Genomic DNA, 24500 nt, shown 5'->3' with positions numbered 1-24500 from the left:
TACGGCTGGGTCTTTACAACAGACATCACAGGAGGGTAGCCTGGAGAGTTGCAGAGCAACAAGTTAGTGCCAATATATGACTTACAATAGCCACTAATGTGTTGGTAGTGGTACCCACTTGTGCAGAGGTACTCACCTGAGCCACAGAAGAGGTGTTTGCATGCTGTCATGGCTCTGATCGTGGCAGCTCAGAGAAGTGCATCCACATCAACAGAAGTGAGAAAACCCCTTTGCAGTACTGTATCACCAATGCTGGCCTAGAGAATTGTATACCATTCCTCTACCACCACTTTGAGAGGTCATCCGCATCTTAGCAGGGATGGGAAAGTCAGTATAGGAATCTGTCTCATTTTTTCTGACTATAGTGATTTATAGGCTTGAATTTATGAGGCTTGAAGAAGGGAATTAAGAGTTTCCCAGATGGAACCCAAAACACCCAAAGTTGTAATGCTCTTTGAGCTTAATGAGAAATGGGCTGAACCTCAGACAGTGCTGTACAGAAGCTTCCCTTGACTGCCACTCATTATTTTATTATAATCTCTTCTCTCACTGACACATCTGTGGTGCAACTGGACCACTTACTCTCCATTTTTCAGGCAGCAAGTTAGGAAAGGAAGCCAATGTAGTTGATTAATGAAAGTCATTAATCTGAGAATGTGAAACCTAGAAGAAAAAAAGACCTTAAAGTAAATAAACTTAACATTTTTTATTTATTTATCTATACTTTATTTAGTAATAGCACCCAAAGCTGCATTATTTTAACACAAGTAATAAAGCTTTCATATTTTATTCCTACCAGTGCATTTCCAAATCCAGGTGAAATGCTGGAAATAAGTAATGCTGAAACATACCATGAACACAGGGTGTAGATCACAAAGATACACAACTTACAAGTGAATCCCAATGCAATAAAATAAAAAGTTGTAGTTTAGGTATGAAACCTGTAACCTAAAGAACTGTGGTCTTTTCTATTTCCACAAAGTACCCTAACAAAGCAGCGGCTGTAGGAACTGTAAAGATAACATACTTAATGATACTTTTTGCATCACTTTATTGAATAATCCATGTTGGATGTACAACTTATAGCTATAGTGTGTGTTGGCTACAATGCTACAATGAGAATGTGTAATGCTTGTATTACAGAAAGGGTCATGAAATGTATGGACCTGTCTGCGTATTTAACAAAATGAAACAGCAATACAATAAAACTGCACCACATGTGAATATTGTAAATGGTTAAGTTATAAAGTCATTCATTAAAAAAAATTCAAATAGTTCAACAAAAAAAGTATATAAAATGTAGTAAAACATAAATTACGTTTAAAGGTCTGTACATGATTCATCCTGCAAATAGAAGCACAAAACCAGCACTTTGTACAGTATTGCTTATTTTGGTCTTCTAAAATTCAAAGATTCATTTTCACTACAGAGGCAGGAAAAAACATGGTTTCACACGCAATCCAGCAGTAATTGTGGTAAATCAAGTAAGTCTATAACCCCGCACAAAACCCAACATTTTTACAATGCAGGAACATACATGTGGAGTCCTTTTCTATACTTGATAACCAATATGCAATTAAAGTTGGATTGTTAAGTTAGTGCACACCTACAATATCCCCTACAATATCCCCATTTTTGGTTAACAGTGTATTAAGGCTGCTTGCTGCTGAAAATATACAGCAGAGAAGGAATACTTTCATCCACAAATGCAGTCAGATGATCTCATTTGGAAGCTTCCGTCACGGTCATTCATTGGGAATGATGAAAGAAAGCCATCCTCTCTCCTCTCATGTTATTCCACAAGTCGTTGTGGATGCTGTAAGTTTATGTGTGTTCAAAATCATTTGGATAAATTCATGGTAGAAAATTCCATTGAGGGCTATTAAACAGAAAAAGAATCCACTTCTGGCTCAGGAAGTCCCTAAGCCACAAATTGCTGGATACTGGGGAAATACCCTAGGGAAATTCTACAAGGGAAATTGCCCTTGCAGTCTTCCCTGGGCAGACATTACCGATGGCCTTTTGCGCCATGCTACTGGGCTGGACAGACCCGTGGTCTGACTCAGCACAGTCAATTTTATGTTCAGTTTCCCTACTTCTCTGGTTGTCGTAATACAAACACAAATCAGTATTCTCAATTTGTTATTTTTTCAGACTCAAAAAGCAAACAACAATCTCGTGTCCATTATGTCAAAGAGATAAATACTATAAACTAAGCTGTCCATCACATCCAGGGCACTTCTTTACACTCAGAGCAATTCTGCAACCATAGTTGGATTCCTTTTTGTGTTACTGGTTTAAGCATAATTCACTAACATTACACTCACGTATCATGATATACATGATGTGCAATGCTACTCTGCAATATGTTGCACAGCAACAGTACATAACTGAAAAGCAGCTTCCCTCAAGAACTGTAGGACAGTAAAAAAGATTAAACCCAGAAATTCTATACCATCATATTTGGAAAATCTGATGGTGGCAATGGTCAATAAACCCGGTATATCGTTAATGTTGCACTTTAAATGGGTGTAGTTTTGTTTCTTCTAGTCAGATCAAAATCACTGCTATTAAGCCTAAGGATCTACAGTCTCCATGCATGGAAGTGATGTGAAATTCTTAGTAATGAGGCCGAATTCCTTAGGCTTCTGATTGAATTTCTGCTTCGTCCATCTGAAGTGTGTCATTATCACCCAGCAATTCTGTTTCAGGCACAGAGCCCTCCTCTTCCTCTTCCTCCTGGACAGGATTCTGTGCGATGTCTTCTGTTCCATTGTGTGTGTCATCCGTGCCCTCCGAGAGCAGAGCAGCCCTGTCAGCCACTGATGCATTGGAAGGTGCTGTTGTTACGTAGCCTGTGCTGGTGGATCCACTCCCACTGTGGTGGGAGCCTGGTTTGGGAATGATCTGTGGAGGCATTTGCTGAGGAGCCATTTGCATTGGAATTTGGACAGGATAAAAATTTGGTAAGTAAGCGCCATAGGCAGGCATTGGCTGGTAACCATTGACTGGAATGTAGAGCTGGGGAGGTGGAACCATTGGTCTCATCTGCCCTTTCATTTGTATGAACTGCGGTTGAGGGAAAGCTGGAGTTTTCTGCTTTGGTCCAATGTACCTAGCATTGCTGACGTTGCTAACAGGGCTTGTGCTGAGAGAACTTGTTTGCGTGGTGTTGCTTGCCCCAGAGGTTTGCGCTGAGCTGTTGTAATTAGAAAGGTTTCCCCATGTTCGTAGTCTGTTGTGTATATCTTTAAATCTTGGTCTTCTGTTGGGAAATTCATTCCAACACTCCAACATCAAAGTGTATATCCATGTGGGACAGTCGTCAGGACATGGCAAAACCTGTCGGTTCCTGATCATCTCAATGACATCCTGGTTAGAATAACCACAGTAAGGTTGCAGGCCGTAACTGAAAACTTCCCACAACACAACTCCATATGACCATATATCTGAATCAATAGAAAACTTGCCATACATAATAGCCTCAGGGGACATCCATCTGATAGGAAAAAGGGAATTTCCCATCAGTTTGTAGTAATCAGCAGCGTAAACCTCCCTGAAAAGGCCTAAATCAGATATTTTCACATTCAGTTTATCGAACACCAGTATATTTCTAGTGGCCAAGTCCTTGTGGACAACATGGTGGCTTGAAAGGTATTCCATTCCTGCAGCTATCTGAGTCACAATGTGGAAAAAGTCTGCTGGTTCCAGAGTGGATTTTACTGTCTTGTCATCATCAGTGCTGCCAACATCTGAATGGGGAGATCGCATCACCAAGAACTCATGCAGGTCACTGTGGGAACAGTAGCTAAATATCATGCTTATGGGCTGTTCCTTTGTCACTATTCCCAGCAGACAAACAATGTTTGGGTGCTGTAATCGTGATCTCATCATTGCCTCATGCTTGAATTCTTCTCGAAGAGCCAGTTCTGCTTTGTCTTTAAGCGTCTTGATAGCGACAGCTTGAGTCTGTTCACCTGGCGCTGTACCAAAAAGATGCCCCTTGTAGACTTTGCCAAATCTCTCCTCTCCTAGTTCCTCCATAAACCGCACAGTGGACAGATTGATTTCTTTAAGTTTAGCCTGAAACAGGGTAAAGAAAGTAAGTCAGCAAAAAATCACAGTGTTTCCTAAACTACAGCTTTTCCTATAAAAAAAAAAGCTTCTACTGGTTAGATGCTCCAAATGGAAGACAAATTGGGTCACAATTACTTCAGCTTTTTGTATATTCATATCAGCACACTGATTTTACAGTTAACCTTGAAATGAGTTATACTATTATCAGAAGTTTAAATTGAATTATGCTGCAAGATGATGACTATAATTATTTTTCAAAGGAGTGACCATATTCCCCACAAGCTAAACAAATAATCCGTTCAGAGTAAATCTGGTAAATGGTGATGTCTATTAACTGCAGCAGCGCTTGCCCTTCACAGTAACCCAGAGGTGCTCACTGGAGATCTGTCAGAAAAGCCGTGGCCACTGGCTGAGGAGGTGGCAGCCTAGGGGTAAACTGACATATCCCTTCCAGCAGAAGGAGGAACAAAACCTCACTCCTTCAGCCCTGCAGTAGCAGATAGGCCTTTCTCCCCTGTTGCACTACAGGAACAGCTGTACCCCTGCTGAGAAACCTCATCCTAGCTCTGATGGAGAGGGGTGGAAGAGGACCAGAAGAAAGAAGGAATTTCTCTCTGGTACATGAAGGAAAAGGTGGCAAACCCAAGAGCGATAAACTTCAAGAGCCTCCCTCCTGCAGCTGACAAGGAAAGCATGGAAGTTTGTGACAGTGATCTAATGGGTCTGTCCTGATGGGCTGAAGGAGTTCCAGACCAAGCCGAAGGCAGCTGGCACAGCTCTACACACAGGACACCGCAGCAGGAGGGAGCAGGGCAGGCTGGAAAGATGCTTTAACAGTTAATTTGGGAGCAATCTCTGATTTTAATGGTCATAAGACTGTGAACTGAACTAAGTATTTTCCAGCAAAGCCCAGACTCAGCCATTAAGCCTCCCCCTTAACACACAAAATCAATGCACTTTGTTACAACTGGTAATATCTTGCAAATATTCTATGGCTTCCTGAACAGATGTTGCCAATTGTTCCAAACTGAGCATTGGTTTTTTGAGCTTGCATCTTGTAATGCTGTTATTAAAAATGCAACATTAGCTCTGAACAGGATTTTAATGCAGAGATCAGTTAGTTGACCCAGAAAATCATACGCAGGAACTAAGATCCGTAGACAGGAGTTCAAAGCCATTTTCATTTCACCGTCCTTTGTGATACACAGCCTTAGAAACATGTTGCACCCCAGCTCAGCTCCTTTCTCAGTGGTAGTTCAGAATACCAGTGGACTGAGCCAACAGATTAGACAAGAAACCTCACCGTGCATCCTGCTTTAAACAAGCAAACCAACTGTGGCATTACCAGGAGCGAAAATGAGCTGCAGGCTGAAGACTGGATCAGAAATAACATTTCCAGTCACTGAGACAATAGGCAGAAGGGGACTGACAGGTAAAAACAAATGTCATAAAATACTTTGTCCTGAAAGCTGTTGCCTAAGGCCAGGGTTTCTAGATACAGCTAGTGAGTGCAAGATGTGCTTTTCACTGAAGTAGATGAGCAGCACAGTATGGAAATCAAGTCACTTACAACTTGGCTCAATTTGAAGACCGAGAACCCGAGGCACTGAAAGCCACGACACTTTGGAAATATGTGGCCTAAGGAAACCCTGGAAAAAAATACCTGTTTGTGTTGATTAATGAGTGGCATTTCCATGTCCTGGCTAGGAGATGCCATCAGCTGGCGGCGCTGTGGTGTAGCAGCAGATGTCTTCTGCTTGTTTCTGCACATACAGACCAGGAAGAAAAGGCAGGCAATAACCAGAGGGATGGCTATGCTGGGAACCAGGATGTAGAGGATTCCCATTTTACTGTTGTCATGTGGACCTGTCAGGCACAGAGATGTTCATTGTTTAAGGTAAGTATTTTTAAAGCATTCTATAGAAAAGAAAGAAAAAAACCCACAAATGAAACAAAAAACCCCAAACCAAACCTACAGTATGACTGTTAATACTGTATTTTAAACAAAAAGTACGCTCCTACAGCTTGAAAACCGAAGTCACATTACCCTCTCCGACACAACTTCTCATTAATTATCTCAAAGAAGTTTGAATGGACATAGCAACTTGCAGTATGAAGATAAACCACGAGCCCCACATTTAATGTGTTAGCTGTAACAGCATGGCATGTGGTTTATTTCACATTATTTTTGAGGCTTCCGGTTGTGGAAACTGCAGAACATAGACCAGAGTATCATTGCATTATCTCGTTCAAGGGATAAAACTCAAGAGAGCAGCCTTCATCACAGTATATAAAGCAGTGAATTCAATGTGATAAACCATAGCAGAACATTGCAGTCTGGCCTTCTTGCCCAACTACAGCCATTTCATCAGCTCTCTGCTCACTTTTTACCTCCACTGGTACTACTTCTGCCCAGAATAAAATAAATCTCACTTCTCACTGGCAGAGGTATTATTTGTTCTGTACTTGGTACAATAAAAGTGCTTTTATGTTACAGTGAGATAGACATGAAACAGCCACCAATATACCCTCAGAAGACTTTTCTGGAACCTTCCTGAAATGCTTTCTTTTTTGATACTTAGAGATTCTAGGAAAGCATAGTGATGTCCAAAATATTCATTGGAACTGCCTGGGATGTTTTCTGCAATGTGTGGTTTTGCTATTTGTGGCTACTGCTTTCACCACAACCACATCCAAGTGTTATCTTTGCACCATGTTACATGAAATGTAGAAATTTATTATAAATGTCAAATCGTATTACTGTAAAAAAATGAAGTAACTAAGAAATTTTGTATCAATTTTGAGCTCTTAAATATCCAGGCAACCCATGGCTTCCAAGATACATCTGTTTTTGCAGGAAACACACTTTTCTTTCTAATGAAGCACAGCATGAAGTTGTTTTGCTGCGGCCAAAGACTGTTACAACCGTAACAGCTCTAGAGTGAAGGCTGTCCCAGTACAGGGAGGTGAGTGGGACAGTATTAAGCTGTGAGAGATGAACTTTTTATTTTTGCCATTAGTCGTGCAGTACAGAGCCACTAGCAGGTAGCGTAGGACTTTTCTGACAAGATCGTCTGTTTTGTGACATCTCTGCTTCTGCACCTCACACAGGCTCCTTCCCGCCAAGCATGGTGCTGCATCTCCCTCTACAGGATCTGAAGATCATTGCTGCCTACAAGATGCCACACAGAGTGAAAGCAATATGCCATTGAGCAGTGTGAGCAAACCAAACACATGCAGGTGGCAAGTATGTCAAGTCTGGCATTTGGCATGTTAGAACACAAACCGCAACCTTATCATTAATTATTATCTCATCTTAACACCCAACACATAATGAAAGCAATATATAATCATAAATAGTAATAGATGATTAAAACGTGTCACAATATCTCAGTTATAAGCTATGAACTCCAGAAAATATTAAACACAAAACAAGGGTCCCACATTACAGCAAGTGAAACGTTTGAAACACTCTTAAGTGAACTGTACTTGTAAAAATAGGGAACATTACATACACAGGACTTAGGAAAATAGTAGGGGGAAAACAAGAGAATACATACTACAGGAAGGTATGTCACACAGCTCCATGCGTATGTTTTTATTCTTTGTAAAACACCAGGGCCCATCCATCTGACCTCCAGGATTTCGGCAATATGCATGTCCTCCACCTAGCTCTGGAAACTGTGTGCTTGTCAGATCATGGTTGTGGGGACTCTGAGAGTCCCAGAGTTGGCAAGTGTGGCCAGACTTCGTAACGCTGACCATTCCTCTGTAGTCTGCTCCAGAACCATTGTAGCACTGATGATCTGCAACATAAGATTTGACAAGAAGTTGCAAATAACAAAATAGTCAAGGCCAGCAAGACCACAAGAGTTGAAATGCAGAGACCATGTATGCAAAAAGTACTTGATTTTAGGTACTTCAGGGTTTAAATGAAAGTTGTGAGGTTTGAGATTTCAGTTCTGGGGGTATCTGTACTCTTACACCCAGTTATTTCTGGATTCTGCCTTGGAGTGTCCCAGCTCTATGGCTATACACAGCAATATTTGGTAACTCTGAATGCAAGTTGATACTAAAGAGTAAGTATGGACCTTTAGATAGAAGACAAGATAAGTTAAAGTAAATTAGAGATATGAGTTTCACTTCAGGAGAAGTCTTCATATGCCAACAGCATAAACTTCCCACCACTTTCATTTCTTGTAATCTTCCCATCTTCCTCACACTACTCACTTCCTAGAGAAATTAGTGCTGCGTTTTCTAATGCCTTTCTTCTAAAGCCTTTCTTCTCTTTAGATATACCACTTTCATATCGTTGAACTCCTATCTTTAATCTCTGTTTTGCTGCTATCCTCCCTTTATACATATATACATATATATATATATTTGACTGCTTGTCTCCCATATATATCAACTGCACTGATTCATGCATTTTTCTGCATGTTTGCAAGATTACATTAGCCATTTTTCCAAGTCCACCTGCCCAGCCCCCAGGAATCCAGCTCTCAAAGCCCTTCTTCCAAACTCCCAGGATAATCAGGTCGCAACTTTCCCACCAAAGAGAGCACTTCTGGCTCTGAGGATCAGGGATTACTTTTGCCAGACTTTTTATTGTTTTTATTCTCATTCCTTTTGCTTGATACCTCTTCCCTGGATGATTTGCCTCTGTCATAGTTTTCTCAGTTATTTCTGCTTCTCAGCTGCATTACATAGCACACAGCTAGTTTTCCATGTCCACCATTATGCCATGACCCCTGCTCTTAACTGTGGGTGCACCAACGATACTCAGAAAAATCTTATCACACTTTGAACTTTAAGCATCCTTAGTCTCTTGGAGCTTCCTTGTTGAATATTGTTGAGGGAGGTGATTAATTGCTAGGAAACAAAGTAGGGAAAAAAATTGTCAGCACATAATTACTGACAACAGGAAAGTCCTTCTACTCCTGGATGCAAATACAAATCCATGGAAGCAAGATCAATGTTTTCACCCATCCTGTGTGGGTGAAGAAAGACAAAACACTCCATGCTCAATTTACAGGATTAATATTCTTGTGGGTTTCATTATAGAAAGAATGAGTATTAAATGTTTAATTTCTTAGCAGATTTTTCTAGTGAAGCTTCCACAGCCTATTTGAGGTTTATTCATATGTAAGGAAAACTCCCAAATAGCAGTATGGGGGGACTCATCCAGAAAAGCAAGGACTGAGCCAGAGCTGGGAGCAGGCATGTGGGGAGGGAAGCCTGTGACACGCTGCTTCCCCTTGCAAATCTGAGTCAAATCAGTCGTTTTGTAGACCAGGGTGGTTGATATAAGCCTTTTGAGTACTAAGCAGCATCCTTTAAACTTCCTTGCCATCCTAACTATACCTTACAACAGTGCAACTAAGGTCAGTATTAACATGATAAAAAGTTGCGGCATCCAGTATAGCAGTACTTTCTTTACAAAAAGAATAGCTGATAAAATATCACCTCTCAGACCCAACATGAGGAAGCCACAAGCCTTACTTTTTCCCACTGATGAAATACCCAGACTTACATCGGCTGAGTCTCTCCACAGGAATCCCAATCCTTATGCAGTTGGCAGCTTCCAAGGTGTCAGGTCGTGGGAGATCCTCACACTTAGGCAACTGTAACTGCATCAAGATGAGGGGATTTGACCTAGCGATGTTGTACTCCTGCCTACAGAGATCATTTTCCAGAACTTCACATTCATCCCGGCACAGCTCCCGCGGCTTAGGGGTCCGAGAGCGCTCATCACACAGGGGAAACACAAAGTGGCAGAAGGATGGTATAGCAAACTGTGAGCACTGATCAGACAAATGTGTGGAAGTGCCAATCATGGTAAATGCAGCTGGAAAGGAACAAAAGTACTGCTTAAGTATTAAGTTATGAAAAGCATAAGAAACAACATATTTTCATTACATTTGCCTTTTACAATGTCCATGTTTTCTTGAGGGTCTAACAGCCCACTGAGCAGCAGGGAAATTAGGTCATTTCTGCTGTAAAGGAGAGCTGACAAATGCAGAAAGCAAACCCAGCATCCCAGTGACCCTCTGACATCTGCACAGAGCTTGTAGATCTTAGTTCTTAGGAAGTTACCCAAGTGACTAGCACTGAGCAAACTGTTGGCACTTGACTAATTTTAACTTCAAAGAATAAACAGTGCAGGCAAGAGATCTGCCAGGATACTGACATGTATTTCCAAAGTTCCTAATTAGGTAAAATCTGAATGAGGGTCACCTAGCTTCTTCCTCCTGCAGACGTTTTGATTAATAAAGAAGATGAGTTTTTTAAGCCTTGACAGGCAAAAGAAAGTATGCCTTTGGTATTTGGGAAGATACTGCTATTAATAGACATGAAAAGCCTATCAGGCAGCAGTTTTGGGGAAAATGAATGTCATCAATCTCAGCATACTGCTAACATTAATATGATGTCATAATGAATTAGGAACTTAATCGTCCCCTTTAGCTCTCAGCATTGACACAGTAACATTTATCTGAGAGTTTTCTTGCACATTGCAAAGAAAAGACAAATGCGTGTGTGCATTGTATTTGGGGATGAATCAAACTTTAAATGTAGGAACATGCATTCCCACACTGGAAAACATTTGTGAGTAAGGCTTGCTAGACTGCATGTTCCACCAACACACACTGTATAAAGAGAGGGAATGAGCAGTTCAAGTTATTCGGCAGCCTATTTACAACCTACAAATCAACTTTTCCCCTACTGTTCAGCTCTGTCCTTTCAACCCTCTACTTTCTGCTGCCACCTGCTATCAGAGAGTCTCCTGTCTCTTCTTAAACACCACACATACAGCAAGCAGTCCCAGTCCCAGTCTTTTTTACTGTTTATACCTTTGCTTATTTTAATGCAGGAATATCAACACAGGAATATAACCCCTTATCAGTCATGTAGGGAACACTGCATGCAGGCATGATATCAGGCGTGAAATGACAGCTGTGACATGTGCTTGTCCTGAAGGCTAACAAGGAAAAAAATAAACCTGGAGGAGTGAAGCAGTCACTGTTGGCTGTTTGAAACTCCACACTAATTTTTGTGAAGATGTTACAGAATTTAAATCAGCATGAGCAAAGACTGCACAAGTCACAGTCATGTCCTTATTTTGATGGGAGGTGCAAAAGCCAGCAGGACTGTGTGGTAGCATCTAAGGGGTTTATTTACTTAGTTATTAAACAGACACTAAACAGCACAGCAAAGACATCGCTAGCCACACATGTCCACAGGTCAGCGATCAGGTCCGTGCACTCTTTATTGTTGGCCTTCCAGTCTCTCAAGTCATGTCTCAAGATTTTCTCCAGAAACGTCCTTCTTTTTTAATAGAAGGATGCAATTCTCATGTAACCACATGTGCAGGATGGAACAGCACTAGGGGCTGTAGAGGCAAAGGGGATGTATTTCATACATCAGCCCAGCAGAGAAGGTAAAAATCCAGGATAAAAATTCCCTATAGGTGTCACCTGTAACCTTGTTAAATGTTCTTGGCATCGGGCAGTAGGTGTCACCGTTTCCCACGCACAGCCTCCCCTGAGCGCCCCATGGGAGGTCTGACCACTAACAGCTTCCACCAAAAAATGGGCAAAAGTACAAGCAAAATCTCAACAGCATTTATACAGCAGATTTTTTTTTTTATCTATGAAGTTCGAAACTTCAGAAATACCTTGTCATTTGGACAGAGAACGTTCAGTGTTGCAGTACTTGCTTTTACACATAAGAAGACTTGTAAGAACCAAGTATGCTGTGAAATTCTCAGGGTTATTTTGCATAAGGCATTTGGTATGTCCTTCAGATGTGTATCGTTTGAAAATGCCATATTATTGATGGATAATCATTACTGCTTAGCTAGGCACTGAGCAGCTCTACATGGTGATCCCCAGAATTTTCCTAAGAAAGAACAGTTCTGGCAAAAATTATTCTCAACTCCAGCCCCCAGCTTCCAAAAGATAACCAATGATCAGATCCAGCAGCCAGTTCACGAATGTCCATGTGGTGTATTCCAGAAATAAGTATAACTTGACCAACAAACATTTTCTGGAAGATATCACAGGTTTGGGGTTGGATTTTGTGTGCTTGTTTGTTTTGTTTGGGGTTTTTTTTAGGACATTATGAACCTAATTTGCAGAGTTACAGATTTAATCATTTCAGGTAGCTGAAAATTTCCGTATTACTGGAATACATCCAAACAGGTAGAGTTTATGTCATAGAAAAAAATTTTATCAACAGTAATGATCAATAATTAATGACATAACGGTAAAAAAGGCTGGTGTTAAAACAGTAAAGAGGTAGAAGAGGGGAATGAGTTGTAATAGTACAAAGAAAGGTCAGCACCTGAATTTTGCAAGTCCCAGAATCTAATCACTATCTGAAGAACAGAAAAAACCCTGACCTGGATACCTGGCTTTACAATGAGCCTTTAAGGCATTATCTTTAAGGTGACAGAGCTGACAAGTGAAGTCAAACTCTTTTTGGTGACTAGCTACATTAAAATTGCAGATTCAATTAGTAAGCCATATCTGGCCAGATGCAAATAAGCTCATGCTGGACTGAGTTAATTGGTCATACATTATGACAAACAGTTTGCTCTGTTTCACAGATTCATTTGCTTGCTCAACTTGTGTACATCAGAGTCACAGCTAATGTTAGCTAACTGAGGTCCAGTGAAGAAAACCCATGTTGATGTACAGCCCACGAAAAGCCATTAAGGTTTTGGTTGTGACTGTACTGAAACAACAATCAGAGGAGGGATCCGCAGGGACAGAGCACAGGAAGGTTGACTCTTATTTTATATAAACCAATGTGAAATCCAGACTATGCTGGAATTATGCAACAGGGGAGGAAACCCAAAGAAAAAGCCACTATACATTTTTCAAGAAAATAAAAGTTTTTTATTACTTCACAGATTGTTTTCTTTTTCAAATATACTATTTGAATCCATCACGCAAAAAGCTTCAGTATAAACTAAAAGCTGTTAAAAAGTCAATGCTCTGACATTTTACTAAAGGACACAGAAGAAGCTTCTACACATGACAGCAGATAGACATCTTCCTTGCTCCAAATTTTGCTAACTGCACAAGTGTGAAACCAGCTCACCTCCTCGAAACCTTAATGTAAGGATTTATTAGTCATTGACCAATAAAACTGAATAATAAAACCGGATGATAGCACTATTTATACCTGAATTGGATATTTTCATGGATGTTTTTTACCCTGCTACAGAGATGTATAAGCTTACCAGTAATACGGTTTTCAATTTCCCCTTGCATCTGGAGGGAGTCCACATAAATGGTCCTATTTCCAATGATCCGTGCACACGCAATTCCCCTGTATGGCTGACAGAACCCATCTTCATGGTAATCTTCTCTGCGAAAGACAGGTTAGGATTTTATAAGCAGATGTCTAGCTGACCCCCATGAAATTTTACAAAATATATTCTTATAAAAGGAGAAATTCCCAAAAGACTGTAAATCTGAAATTGCTCCATTCCCCAGGTGCAGCTTTCTCCTCCAATTCTTTTTATACTACCTTAGAAGTATTAATGAGGCACCCTGTAAATAGCTCATTAGAGAAAGAATTAAACGAAAACCCAAGATTAATTTTAAAATAATATACAAACAGTAATGGGATTTGGCAGATGAATCTATTAAAAAGCCTGTAGAATGAAACCGCAACATAAATCTTGTTACATGCCCCCAGGCATTTTCGGGCATCTAGTTGTACCCAGTACAACTAGGCAAACAGTTGATTCTCCTCTCCCACCTCTCTCTCTTTCTTATTTCCTCTACTGAACAGCAGAAGAGATCTTGCTGAGCTTTAATTAAAAGGTGGAATAATCTTGAACTCTGAATTACGTAAACAGAATAAAAAGTAAGGTTTTAACCTCTTTTCCTCTTCGCTCTAGTCAGTCAATGTCAAATTCCTCTTCCAACATATATTTAAATACACTTTTCAATTCAGTGAGGCTTTGGGCCAAATTTTACTCCCTTAAGTCACCATAAATATTTTGGCATAAAAGCACTAGCCTAAAGGCTCAGTGGTTCAATGCATCATCCTCAAAGCCCCAGTAAATAATACAGAGATGATCTGTAGGTCATAACTGCCTGAGCATCAAAAAGGGGCTTCAGAGTGAGAGTAAGAGCACTCTCAGAGTTAATATCCAGTATGCCATGTTATTCTTCTGGCACGGCACTGCACAGCCTGTGTGCTAGGATCACTAGCCTGGTGGATTCACATCATGTCATTCACTGCATGGTAGACCAAAAAAGGCATAAACCATGATCTAGAAAACCATGACTCTAGAGTAATCCTAGGACACCCAAAAGCTTAATCAGCGTTTGTAACAAAATGGTCAGTTCAGAAGTCTGAGGTACCTTCCAACACCAGTGATTTTTGAACTATTACTTCAGTACTCTTCTGCACTTTGTACTTCATTATCTTTGGATATCAATACCTGTTCTGGTTTCTCTCACAAATACTTCCACCCTTCCTTAGGGTGCCACATGAGCAGGACAAAACCGTCAGTGATTACGTGTACAGCCACGTAACTTCAGCTGGGCCAACACAGCACAAAAACCTGTTGCCTGACAAGAGCTACCCATGATGAGCACATCAGCCAACGCCTGCGCAGTGCCGAGTGCAGCCCTTATTTCCAATATCTTATTCTGTCTTAGGAACCTCTTTTTGTTTTTCCTGTGCTGTGTCTCCCTGATAAAGCTCATTTCTCCAGGGAAATGTTACCACTATTTCTTAAAGTATAAACTCTTTGGCAGTGGAAGGTTGGGCAGGACTGTTCGTATGGTGTGGCCAAAAGCTGGAACCATCCATCACCACTCAAGCAGCATTTCTCCCTTTCCTCCCAGAAAGACAATGATTTAACAGAACGCGATCCATCATACAGCTGCTAGATGAAGCAGAGTGATATGAAGTGTCTCATGCAGTTGTCCAGATCTGGCCTTTATTTCCTACCAGTCTGATTGTTAAATATTCATAATGCAACATTTTGTTTACAAACTCTGAATCAAGTTCTGCTTCCACAAAGACAGGAGTTTTCGATTATGATGGATGAAGCAAAGGAGGACTCATTCGGGAGCAATTAATTCCTGCAGTGAAATTCTTTCACTCTCATAACAAAAACTCTTAAATTTGCAACAATTGCATCATGCCTGAAGGGATAAAAATATCAAAGTATTTTGTCCATGCCTGTTTTATGATCCTTGACCACCTCAGTAGGGAGTCAGCAATTCTCATGAGGAGATGAATGGATATGAAACCTCTGTTTGACCTCTTTCTCAAGAGTAAATTCATGCCCCTATCCTGCAGAACAAAGTCTGCAATATGTCTAGTTGAAACTGTACCTCACACTTTGACGCTCAGTGCAGGGCTGTCTTGGCAGCGCACACACACAAAAAAGAGCCTATAAAAAACAGCACTCCAAACAGTATGGGTTTGGTGGCAAAAGCAGTGTGATCTCTTACTTATCTCAGCTTACTTATTTCTGTCAAGAACTTCTAAATACAGCTTAGATACTATATATACACACATATGCTCCCCTCTCCCATGTTATAGTCAAGTGCTGATTGAACTGAACTGGATATGACCATTACCATGGATGCAAGCAAAAGTAAACAGTAACCTGGTGTCAGATACTCTGACAGAAGCTGGGCTGTTATTCTGCATGCATCTTTGTCAGGTCAGAAAACTCAGTGAATACAGTTTGACTAGTACTAATATCGAGGGGGCAAAATTACATCAGACTTCTTAGAAAAACAGTTGATTTCAACAAAGCTGCAGAAGCGGCAGGACTACGAATCTCCTTACAGATTACTCTTTCCTTCAGCTGCATGTTCACTTAGCACATGGCAAAACATCCACAGCAAAAAGCAACCGGAGGGGAATCTGATAATGCAAAAGCAGTGTCATGCTCAGTTTAAACAGGAGTCTTTGGAATCACATGCGGCTTTGATTCATGCTCCAAACCATATGCCAGCAATCCAGTTGCTGATCAGAGCAAGAGTTAACAGCTGCTGAAAATAGGCAGAATCATAGAATCATTTAGATTGCAGAAGATCTTTAAGATCATTGAGTCCAACAGTAAACCTAACACTGCCAAGTCTACCACCACACCATGCCTCCAACTGCCACATCTACACATCTTTTCAATACCTCCAGAGATGGTAACTCCACCACTTCTCTAGGAAGTCTGTTCCAATGCTTTATAACCCTTTCACTGAATAAATTTTTCCTAATAAATTTTGCTGGAGCATGTCCTAAGAACAACAAAGCTGGTGAAGTGTCTAGAGAATGAGTCTTATGAATACAGACTCTTCAATTTCCTGCTGCTCTGATCAAAAACCTTGGGAAAAGCAGAAATCTGACTCCTCAAGAGGAATCCAAAACAGTACAATTTGTTCCAGTTGCAGAAATCTTACAAGCCAACCATGATAGGTACCTTTTTACCTTTGTTATTGTTTCTTCCTGAATGTTTCAGGATGGCATTACCTTTTCTCATTACTGATTTTCTTCCATTTTAAAATAACTTCCCCCCCCCCCCCCAAAAAAAAAACAAAACCAAAAAAACCCAAACAAAAAAAAAACCCAAACAAAAAATCAGAGTCAGGAACATCCTAAGTGTTGACCTTTTTTCACTTTTGCTGGAGGGCAGTCTCAAAGACACTGCACCTGGAACATGAATTCTCTCAGCACTCGGTAGAAGTAGGATACATTCTCCTACAGAGAGAACTCTCCTCCTAACTACTTGTCAGGTGTTTCACCAGAGTTTGAATTTAAAAATAAAATCATAAAGAATCTGATTAAACAGAGTCTGTATTCCTAAAGCCCCACTGCCATTTATTAGGATAAATGCTATTAGTTTTTCTGACTCACAAGGTGATCTTCTGCTAGAACAACAAAGTTAAGAACTAGCCTTTCTAGTATAAACCTAAAGCAGGAGAACCTTTCATTTCAGGCAGGCACAAGCAAAGCCAAAACACTGATACTACTTTTATGTACAACATGGGTTGTCTCTAAGATTGATCAGTCTTACCACACCTGGAAACATCTTGAAGAACCAAGCACTAAGACATTTATACATTCCTTATCACACGTGCACTGCACTGCCTGATTAAACACAATCTGCCTTCAGGTTGGTGGGCATTAAAAGTCTGTATGAAGTGGACAGTTAACCAAGTTCAGTGGTATAGTGCTGGTTCAATCTCCTCCCACTGACAGAAATCATAACTTCCAGGGATATCTGGGTCTATAGAGGAAGCACTGGAAGAATCAGGTGCCTCTGAACAGGAATAAAACCCAGCATGCATGAACAGGAATCCCGCTAGCTAGAGGTAATGCAAGACTTCCATAAAGTAGATATCTGCTCTGGAAGTAGATGGAGAGATTTCCAGGTGTACTGCACGTGCTGCAAAAATATACTGAACATCACCACCCCTACCCTTGCACTAAGCATTACTTTAATTTCACCTGTGACACAAAAAGAACACTTAACAAAAGACTACAAAAGAAAATACCTAGGTAGCAAAGAGGCCTTTCTTAACAGAAAACCTGAAATGCTGAAAGTGTACATGTGGGCACAATGCACTACGTGATATATGTGTAATACAATCTATTGTATGTAACTGTCGCAGCTGAACAGTCCAGAGGGCACATGAAGCAAAAAAGTCCCTGTAAATAAAAGGCAACCATGAAAACTGTTCAGTATTAATATCACCTTGTGAAACACGTAAGTCTAATAAGAGCTTTCAGTATGTATTTGGTGGCCCTGAACACACAGTGAGTGCAGACCTGGTGGTTTTGCTGAAAAACTGAAAAAACACATGAAGGTGTAACAAGCTTCAGCAAGGGTTCACAGAGGGAATTCTGAAAGCAGAGTTGAGAGGTACTAGATATTAATTTGCCAGTAAGATATCTTCTTTTCTGATTGCATCCCACAAACTTAAGTTACAAAGAAAACAGAAACTTGTAAGCTGAATGTATTTTTCTGAAAACAGAAAAGACACAACACTGTGCATCAGCCATAAAAAGAAACTCAGAAATCCTCCAGAAAATTCACAAAGAAAACTTTTTAAATTTAATATGTAAAAAAAACCCTATTAACTTAATAATACCCTACCAACCTACTCTTGTAATAAAATGGACAAAAACATTCTTTAAAAACATAATTTGAGAACAATTTATTTTAAGATATTCAGATAATAAATTTAGAAGTTATTTGGAGAGATGCATTCTCAGCTTACACTTTACCGAAGTAAACAGAACTAAGGCAATTCATGGAATATAACAGGATACTCCAAAGGTTAGTTTTTTAAAGGATAGTAGAAACTGTTACAGCAGTTTCCCACAAGCAAATTAAGTGCAGTTAAAATTTCCTATAATTTTCCCAAGGCAAATAAGCAACCTGAAATTTTGAACCTCTTTCATATTGTCCAGGGATTAAACAGCTTTTGATTAAAAACTGTTAAATACTAGAAGACAATAATAGGACCCGCCTCATATTCCATTGCAAGTGGAGTAGCAATGCAAGGACAAATGCACAGAAGACCATGGTTAGACAGTGACGGACAAAGGAAAGGAGAAATTATTTATGTCATCCTATTTGCTATGGGTAGAAAAATACAGTATTGGGTATACAGTCATTCATCTTGTGGGAAAGTCTCGGAGTTGTTGATACCTACAGCTTGAAAAGTGATGGCAGAAGCTCTGTAAAGAGGACAACTATAATTGAGAATAAGATCAGAAGGAAAAGGACAGGCATCGTATTTCCAACTATGAGTATACTTAGCCCGATGTGTGCCTACTCCATAAAGTACACAAGTTAAATGACCTGCAATACAAAGAATTAAAGGAATAAAACGTTCATGTTAATCAAAGAGAGGCAAATCACTCTGACTTGTGAGAAGGGCAGTATAAAGGGCTGGTAAAGACACGGGATTTTCTGGTTTTAATATACATATCTGTTCACAGTTTGTTTATACTGTATCTCAAAATCAGGACCTTTTATAATCTGACACTACAGCCCTTGTAATTTGTTACCCTTACTCTTGACATATATCATAGTGCCAGGGACGGAACTCAACTCACAAGGGGATCACTTTTCAATGCCTAAAACGGGTTCACGTCTCCAAATATTCAGGCCCTCCCACTGAAAGAGGTCACAGTGAAGATCTAAGAGAAACATACTACCCTTGTCATATGCAATATCACATCTATAAAATTTGCCTCCTGTCAAAAAGATAGTGAATTTATATTAATGTTACTATAAAAAAAATACTTGGTACTTTCCAGTCAGGCTTGTATATTTACCTTTCATGGAAAATATAAAGTAAAACATTAGATTTCTTGTTTTCCATGAATTAAAATTCGTCAAGAGTGTTGCCTTTTAAAATAATAGTTACAATAGGCTATAAAATTGCTCCTTCTCATAGGCCTCCTGTTGTGCACAGATCAATGGAAATTTTACTGCTGATATTCAAGGCAACAGACTGGGGTATAAATATTTGATGGAGGAAAAGAATGAGATTTTTCGAAACTGCTATTGTATGAACGATTCATATTCATCCATTGAGAAGGGATGGGCTAATGCCAGAGCTCCTGACGTTACCCATAACTTCTGTGCATACAGGGCAGAAATCCAGTAACAGGCACAAAGGGGTTGGAGGTTGTAGTGGAGTTTCCAAAACCCATGTGTACAGGAAAACCTTAAAAGAAAAAAAAAAAAAAAGGGGGTGGGGGGGGTGGGGAGAAAAAGAAACAAAACCAAATAAAACTCAAAACAAAACACCACAACCAAACCAAAAAATCACAAACCATAAAATACCAAAAAACCCACACCTGCACATCTGTGTCCAGCCAGCTAAAGCCAAGAAGCAGAAGGGATGACAGGGACAACTTCGCTGCCTGCATCAAGCCCCTGCCTGGATGGAGTCACCCTGCCTCAACGACATGGGAGAAGGGCACAGGCTTCCTGCCCTACCTGTATCCATGCTCTGAAGAAACAGTTTCATTCTTTGACCAAAGGACTGTCTGCTAATAACCCACCTTTCCGGCACATAAAATCATTGTTTGCACATCTTCACCCGTGTCTAAAGATCAGTGCTCCTGGGATATCAGAAAATACCCATCAAAGTAGTTAACACCTTAAAGGGAGACTTTACTGAAACACCAGAGGGATGTAAACTTTCCCCATATGCTAAAGGAATGTAATAAATAGCATCAGAAAAGAAGGGGACCGTAGTGTTAAAAAGTTGAAAACTAACAGGGAGGGGAATTTGTATAAATAGTCATAGCTCAGTTGAAGTCAATGGACCTGTGACAATTTATACTCACCAGGGATATGGCCCATGACTTTTGCTACCAGATGCTCACTGAGTGTAACAACAGACCCCAAAAGCAAGATTCCCTTACGCCTAGCATACAACCTGGACAAATATTAACAAACAGAATTTATTTTTGTGCTTTTTATCTAAGAAGTAGTACATAACAGAATCCCTAGAAAAGTACTTAGTCACACTTCCCGAACAGAGCAACTGTGCTGCATTTGATTTGAATATTTATCTGCTAGTTCCTAAAAAAGTATATTGTGACCTGAAGCTTCAGATTCAATGTCTAAGATCAGTAAAAAATAACAGTTAACCTTTACTCTTCTGATTCTACTACATGATTAATTTGTTAATATTAATCATAGGATCTGAGATACCATGTTAAGCCGGGTAATAGAGCAATTAATTGAAATATCATTGGTAAAAACACAGCAGCTGCGAATGGCCTTAGTGTTTGTGACAAACTAGAGAAAAGTAAGTTGCTTATCAAACTGCAACTTCTAAACAACCTTATTTTTAGCTTATTGCAATTATTGCCACAAAGGATTATGGAAGTATCTTTAAACACAAAACTCAGGCCTCCAAGTCTGTCTCTAAACCACAGTCCAAATAATGTTTTAAACACATATTCTGATGTTACCATGAAAGGAGGTATTTAAATGCTAGGTATTAAAACGGTATTTAAATGCAAGAAGGGGGGAGGGCATCAACAGGCACACACCTTCATTGAATCATGAACCATATTGTTCTCCTCACTAGGCATTGCCTTAAGAGGGTGTCAACATTCCTAGCTGAACTGTGTCCGTTCTAAGAGATACCATGTTCAATTATTCAAGTAGATAAAATCAATGGAAAATGGCATTGCCTTCCTTTCTTTCACAGAACCATCGTCCATCACTCCAGTAACAAGAACACACAGCCCTCACCACCAAAGACCTAGGAAAGAACCGAATATATAAAACTGTGACAGGACGTTCAGTAGATAATATTACATGCTGCTGTGGTTTGATGGTATCACAGGCATTCATGTATTTATTATTGCTTTACATATTTAGAAAAGGTTTCAGCCTACCAAAAATTGTTGCTGTTCCCAAGCACAGTAATCACATACAGAAATATAGACATGGGCCGCAGGATGGCTCTCACTACAGTCACCTGGGTGAAATGGTCAGAGAAACAAATCTAAACAAAGATGCCTGCACCCTGAACTTCTGCAAGGAAATATTCTAGAGGTACAACCAGCCATAGTCCTCTGATTACCACATGTACCTTTACACAGATGAGCTAATATTACTTGTACCTGCAAACTCTTTCAATTTACTCAAATGACATTTTTTTTTAAAATTCTCCCTCTGCTTACATAGGTGTCAGTATGTTGGGATGAAATCTTGAACTCAGACGAGTCATCCGGGAGTCCAAGGAAGGCTGCAGGTCTGTTCTGCTGATTTTTTTAACTGATGGTTTTAACACAAACATCTCTGTTGCAACCGGGGTTACTGAAGAATTGGGGCAAAAAAAACCTTTGGAAAAATAATTACAATATACGGGAACACAGACTTGGCCATGCAGTGTTCCAGCTTCTTGCTTACTGAAGAAATCATTTTGAGTCTCCCTCCCCACTCCTTTTTTTAAGGCAAGGTATCCCTCTCCGTGTATGACTGTCTAATGAATTATCTCCTCCTGACATCTCCAAGGAAAAACAGCAGGGCCAACAAACCGTTTGAAGAGCCTCTAACAAGTGGCTCCTTATTCCTCCCACTGCCAGAGAAATGCAAAATTCTTCATCACTTTTATCCTTCCTCCTCCTGCCATGCCACCCTGAGTAAGTACACACAGGTCAGCTCCAAAAACGTCTTGGAAGAATCTACCAGCTGAAAAAGCCATTGTAATGACTGCTGCATCCAGGCAGCGACAAAGCTGGTAGGGGCCGTTCCAGGCGGCACAGAGGGAGCTCCAGCAATGGGGATGCGGGTGCCTCGGGTCCAGCGCGGGGGCGGAGGGCTGCACCCGGGGCTGCTGTGCGACACCGAAGGAGGGATGCAGCTGTGAGCGCAGCGCTGAGGCCACCTCAGCTGCTGGGGGGATGGGGAAAGCCGTCGAGGAGGAGCGAAGGCAGTTTCGATGCGATGCCACCGGAGGGAGGAGGGAGGGAGTGATACCGGGCCTCACCAAGGGGACTGGTTTGAGGACAGGAGTCTCTTCTCACCCCTGGAAGCGGGTGAGAGAAGGGCAGCCCACCGCCTGCTGGGTTGCTCTGACCTCGGCTAGTGCAACCCTCAATCCACTCCTCAAGCCACCGGGGATAAGCATGATATAGTAAATCCCTTGGGGGGTGGGGGAGGTGTAATCCTTGAAGTTTTCAGGTATATATTCATGCATTGTGATTTACCTACACAGGAAGATTTTATTCTTAAATGGAAATTTCATGTTACTGTTCAGTTCATTAAAATCTACTGATGGGATTTTACATGTATGCCAGCAAGACAGGTAGGAGGTAGAAAGTCTTCAGAGAAAAGACAACTAAGAAATCATGGTCAAAAATAGCCAGTTATATAAATTCAAAGAGAAGAGGAGGTTATAAGGGAGACAAAGGAACAATTTAAAACTATAAAAGTAAACCCATGAAAGTGCCTCAAACTTTCCATTTTGGGTTTTTTTCTTGAATGATGAGAAATACACTTTTTCTGCAAAGTGCTTCCTAGCTTTTTAGTAGAAGTTAAAAGGTTAAGACATTTTTGTAAAAAATAATAGTTAAAAGCCATTATTAATTAAAAAAGATTTCAGAATTAAAAATGTTTTAACTGACCATGCCATTAAATATGTGATCACTTATGAAAGTATCTGAGCAAAAGAAAAAATGAAAATAACTGTACTGATATAATTTTTTTTTTTTTTTTAAACGTAACAAAGGTGGCTTTTCAGTTTCAGCTAACACAGATATTACACATCTGATAGCAGAGAGGTTTGTAAACCAGCCAGAAATTATCTTAGCATCAGCTATAAAGTGGTTACATAATTACATGTACATGCAATTCTTCACCTTCAAAGTCTTTCACAAAACATTTTTATTAAAATTACAGAAACATCAACTATTTGTAATGATATAATACTGATGTCAGTTTCACAATAATTTTTCCAGTCTTAGGGAAAAATTAGCATATCACATTTATCAGAAAATATCAATGAAATTACTTCCTTACAAAAAAATCTAAGCAACAATATGAAATATTTGTTAGTTTCTCTGTTGCTTTTTATGGGTACAATGTGAACCACTTATTGTAGGCAATGTTGCAGAAAGTTCTAGCTTGTGAATACTTCCCAATGTTAGAGGTTGTTTTCATAGCTGCTCTTAACTTTGTAGAATTTATTTGAGCTGATATTTTCCAATCTAAAGCCATTTTTTTTCTTTTTTCTTTTTTAACTTCAAAAGAAATGTTTAAGGTGTTTCATAAAATAAGGCCAGAGAAAATTACCATTTTTCTCTTTAGAAAAAAGAACAAAACCCAAAACAAACCCACTACCAAGAAAAGGAGCAGCCATTTGTGATGTTACCTTGCTATTGAGCAGACACCTGAGACTTGCTAGAACGTACCTTTTGCTGTTGCCATGAATAACTACCCAAATTTGTTCAGCCTTTGTCATTTCCACCTCCATGTGCTCAGCCCAGCCTTCAAGAGGGTAGCTGATACACATTACCCAAATACCCCATCTATAGCAAGCTTTACAGATATGTGTGTGAAAATAAAACTGCTTGGCATCCTCGCTAGGGCTAGTGCCTAAGGTTAACTGAGGCAATGGTATGAGGAGTTTGCTGAGGGCCTAGAAGAACAGGGGCTACGGAAGTGGAAGAGGCACGTCAGCAATGTATAAAGGGGACTACCACCAGAAGACCACATGGTCCTTCAAAATCAGGAGCAAAACATAACGGTTTTTGTGTCTCAGCATTTTTTCTGGCAATAGGTAAGTATGTGTGTCCTCTTCCATCTGGTCTGTACTGAAGACAGCAGCCTATTATTAGCACCATCCACTATTCAGCTGGCCCCAGAAACTGAGGTTTACATCATATGGCTAAGGAATCCA

General features: G+C 40.1%; 1 protein-coding gene across 1 annotated transcript in view; it reads right to left on the bottom strand.

The window, feature by feature from the left end:
* Positions 1–1034: 1034 nt before the first annotated feature.
* ROR2 (receptor tyrosine kinase like orphan receptor 2) overlaps positions 1035–24500 on the bottom strand; it is a 154006-nt gene continuing 130540 nt past the window's right edge. The window contains exons 5-9 of the mRNA XM_037374326.1: positions 13325–13452; positions 9611–9925; positions 7638–7883; positions 5741–5943; positions 1035–4083 (exon numbers count right to left, since the gene is read on the bottom strand). Of these exons, the coding sequence (XP_037230223.1) occupies positions 2641–4083; positions 5741–5943; positions 7638–7883; positions 9611–9925; positions 13325–13452 (2335 nt within the window). The 3' untranslated portion in view covers positions 1035–2640. The remainder of the gene's footprint in view (positions 4084–5740; positions 5944–7637; positions 7884–9610; positions 9926–13324; positions 13453–24500) is intronic.

This window comes from Falco rusticolus, chromosome Z (assembly GCF_015220075.1).
Source record: "Falco rusticolus isolate bFalRus1 chromosome Z, bFalRus1.pri, whole genome shotgun sequence".
Taxonomy (NCBI): Eukaryota; Metazoa; Chordata; class Aves; order Falconiformes; family Falconidae; genus Falco; species Falco rusticolus.
Note: the sequence above shows the minus strand (reverse complement) of the source record. Positions and strands in the feature narration are given on the sequence as shown.